The 3971-nt window shown below is 35.0% G+C and overlaps 1 protein-coding gene across 1 annotated transcript; it reads left to right on the top strand.

Annotated features, from left to right (window-relative positions):
* Positions 1-2472: 2472 nt before the first annotated feature.
* LOC111910124 (deoxypodophyllotoxin synthase) lies at positions 2473-3971 on the top strand. The gene is made up of 3 exons (XM_023905909.3): positions 2473-3012; positions 3179-3500; positions 3569-3971. Exons 1-3 carry the CDS (start codon positions 2645-2647, stop codon positions 3842-3844), a joined length of 966 nt encoding a protein of 321 aa, XP_023761677.1. The 5' UTR covers positions 2473-2644; the 3' UTR covers positions 3845-3971.

Here is a 3971-nt window from a genome sequence, read left to right as displayed (position 1 = left end):
ATGTATGTGTATATGATGATGCTAAGGCTATATTTGGCGCGCCATATCTAGCTTATTTTTTGGGTTTTTTTTATGTTGTCGTGTTTGGTAAGCCAAAAAGTAGCTTATAAGCTAGCTTTTTGAAAAGCTACTTAGACTAGCTTTTTAGGAGCTTTTTAAAATTTTCCACATACATCCCTTAATTAATTATAGAAACACATATTTTTACATGTCTTTTTATGTAATTTTATATATTTCAGCTAGCTTTTCAGCTAGTTTTACCAAACGTTATTTTTTATCAGCTAGTTTTTCAACTGATAGCCAACTTTTCAGCTAGTTCACCAAACACAGCCTAAACATCTATGTCTAAGTTCTTTATGAAATTAGGGAAGACGGGACTAGAGAAATTGGTGTTCTCTTCCGCGTTCTTCGATTTAATAGGCTTACACCTCTATTATTAAATAGGTTAATATCATATTGGTTTATATATATATATATATATATATATATATATATATATATATATATATATATATATATATATATATATATAATTTCCTCAATCCCAAAATTATTGTATACAAATAAAAAAACACACAGGTTAAGGCTATACGATGCATCATGTATCGTATACCGTGGTAAAATGTAGTATGCGTTAAGCACCATATCGAGGTGCCAAACAAATATTGTATAGCTTTGTTCGAGTATAGGTTTGCTGCATGTGAAGTGGGGAAGAAGCCATTTCTAGCCGTTGACAACGGCTAGAAATTGGTAATTTTTTTTTTCAAAAAATATTATAAATACAACTTTCTATTTCATTTTTGACACATAATCCACCATCTACACAACTTTCAAAACCTTTGCATTTCAAACATGAATGCAAACAACCCACAATTCATCGATCGTAGCATATCGTCTACAAATGTTCATCTAGTTGAGCCATCTGTTTACCGAGCACAAATGGATCTGTCTTCAATTTTGCCTCGCCTCCAACTCCAACCCCAACAATTTATCTATCAACAAATTTCACAACAATATTACACAATGCAATCACTTAGCTCAACCAACTTTCAAAATTTCCCCCGCTCCCGAAATACGATCATTCACAGGAAGTCGAATTTGTTCGGGAAACTCAACCGGTTTGCAAACCGGTAGCCGAGCCCCAACCCGAAATTGTCCAAAAACCCAACCCGAATCATCCAAACCCAAAACATACGGAAAAGGAAAAGCATCGGTTCATAAAGAGAAGATGTCGTCTCAACAATGGCAACCGAAAAAAAGTTGGTTTTAGCGTAATCATGGGTTATTTCGGAGGATTCCAAGAAAGGAAACACGCAAAAAGATGACCTTTTTTGGCGATGCATACGGGAACGTTTTTTTAGGTCATGAATCGTGGAGAGTACCACACCAAGATCCGTGTACTAGCAAGTTTGGCGAGATGAATAAATTTATCACTAAATTTAACGGCATCTACAACAATTTGTTAACTCAACGAATCGTGGAGAGTACCGCACCAAGATTAGTGTACTAGCAAGTTTTGCGAGATGAATAAATTTATCACTAAATTTAACGGCATCTACAACAATTTTTTAACTCAATGAAAAATTGGGGAAGACAATGAACAAATTTTAGAAACGGCTCTTACAAATTTTCTTGTTAATAATAATAAGAAGCCGTTCATGTTTCTTGATATTTGGAAAGTTTTATCCAATTCCCTGAAATGGATAAAAGAGTATGGTAGTGAAGAAGATGGTCCGAAAAGAACCAAAGTTTCTGAGATGACTTACACTACTTCATCATATGCGTATTTTGGGGTTGATTTGAATAAAATGGATGAGCTTGAGCTTGAAAGAGATGATAGTCGTGAAATACATCCGCAACAGGAAAAGGAGATGATGTGAATTGCTACTACTTTGGAAGTTTATAATTTGAATTTTGAGACTCGTTTGTCTTTTGAAAATGAGAAGTCGGAAGAGAACAAAGATCAAGAGATAAAAAGCAACGGAGCTCGAAAGGAGAAGCAAAAAAGTTGGGATATGAAATTTTTTACAAAGTCTTTCGATCACCTCCACGGAGACAAACGCGATATGGATTTGAAGCCTCAAGCGGACATCATGAAAGAATATTACAAGTAGTAATCGTTTTTAGGATTGCAATCGATTTTATGTTATTTTTGTTGTTTTTAGGATTTTAATGTTTTTTTTTTTTGTTTTTAGAAATGTAATTGTTTCAATTAAATTAATAAATTTTTTTAGTTAATTACATTTTATTCAACTAAAAAACGGAAAAAAATTGTTTCTTAACTAAAATACATTTTGTTCAATTAAAAAAAAGAAAAAAAACAAAAGTATGGTAAAGTAATATATGACATCACTGAGTTTTACTGAGTTTTGTGGGATTTGAAAAGTGTAGTCTAAGGAAACATTAATAACTCTTAATTTTATTAATAAAATGACTGTTTTTTTTTTTTTTTTTTTTTTTTTTATCATTTCTTACATTTAATTTCATTATTAAATATTTTAATTGGTTAAATAGTAATGATAGATATTTTGTTAAAGAAAATATTTATTTTAATAAGAAGACTATTATTTTATGAAAACTCAAAAAGAAACATATATAAATATGAGACTAAAAGAATATATGAACATAGTAAAAAAAAAGAGCAATGGCTCCCAACCCAAACAAGCTTCCTGTCATAACCTTCAATACAAAAACCTTAAACCGTAGCAATGGTGCTTGGCAATCAACGTCTCACACCGTGCGGGGAGCCCTCGAAAACTACGGCTGTTTCATCCTGGCCACCGATAAAGTCTCTTCAGATCTACGTGACACCATGTTCGAGCTCGCTAACGATTTGTTTCATCTACCTATGGAAACCAAGGTGAAGAACACTTCTGATCTCCTTGGTTTCGGATACGGGAAATATGCATCCATGCCTCTTTGGGAGTACTTCGGCATCAAAGGTGGAGCCACCATTGAAGGCACCCAAAGCTTTACTGATCTTCTCTTTCCTTCAGGCCACAAAGTCTTCTGGTAACAAAAAACTGATCCATTATTTGCTATTGGGTAATTGGAAATACTTATTTTATGTCAAGAAACGGGCTAAAACCGAAACCATTACCGACGAGACTGATTTGACAAAAATTCTGATTTTGATTATTTTTCCTTATTATTTGATTTCCTATTTTTTACGCTGTAGCGAGACTGCATTCGAGTACATGAAACTGTTATCAGAAATCGATCATTGCGTGATGAGAATGGTGTTTGATAGCTACGGGGTTGACGCCAAGGAATGTGACCGTTTGATTGACTCTACGTTGTACTTGTCTAGATTCATGAAGTATCGGTCACCACGTGAGGGAGAAGGCATTATGGGTCTTTTCCCTCACTCCGACAAGAGTTTCTTAGCAGTTTTAGACGACGACCTCAAAGGATTAGAGATCCAGATGAAAAATGGAGAGTGGATATATCCTGAGCCCTCTCCATCAACGTTCATTGTCTTAGCCGGAGAACCCTTCATGGTAATACTCCGACACTGGTCCTACGCATTTGCAATTCTAAAACGCTTTAATTTTGTGGTATGAAATAGGCATGGAGTAACGGGAGGATTCATGCGCCAGTGCATCAAGTGGCGATGAGAACATCGGAGAAAGAAGTTGTTAGGAATTCGTTGGGGCTATTTTCGTTTATGAGGGCGACAGTGGAGGTGCCTCAGAAATTGGTGGACGATGAAGAACACTATTTGCAATTCATGCCTTTTAATCAAATTGAATTCTTAAAGTATGTGACCACGGAGGAGGGAAAGGCATCCAAATGCGCGATCAAATCCTACTGTGGCGTTACCACCGGCGCCGGCGCGGACTAGTGACTGGTTAGGGTGTTATGATGTTATCTGTTGTTGGTAAGTTGTTTGCATGTAAAATATAAGTATGTTATAATAACTATGGGATTTATTATTAAACTTATAGAAGGATGACCTGCTAAGAAACAAA

This window comes from Lactuca sativa, chromosome 5 (assembly GCF_002870075.4).
Source record: "Lactuca sativa cultivar Salinas chromosome 5, Lsat_Salinas_v11, whole genome shotgun sequence".
In the NCBI taxonomy this organism is placed as follows: Eukaryota; Viridiplantae; Streptophyta; class Magnoliopsida; order Asterales; family Asteraceae; genus Lactuca; species Lactuca sativa.
This window is presented reverse-complemented; position numbering and strand designations above follow the sequence as displayed.

Coding starts and splice junctions, on each gene's coding strand:
- LOC111910124 (XM_023905909.3), top strand. CDS start 2,645: ATGGCTCCCAACCCAAACAAGCTTCCTGTCATAACCTTCAATACAAAA. Junction 3,013..3,178: donor TCAGGCCACAAAGTCTTCTG/GTAACAAAAAAC, acceptor TTTACGCTGTAG/CGAGACTGCATTCGAGTACA. Junction 3,501..3,568: donor TAGCCGGAGAACCCTTCATG/GTAATACTCCGA, acceptor GGTATGAAATAG/GCATGGAGTAACGGGAGGAT.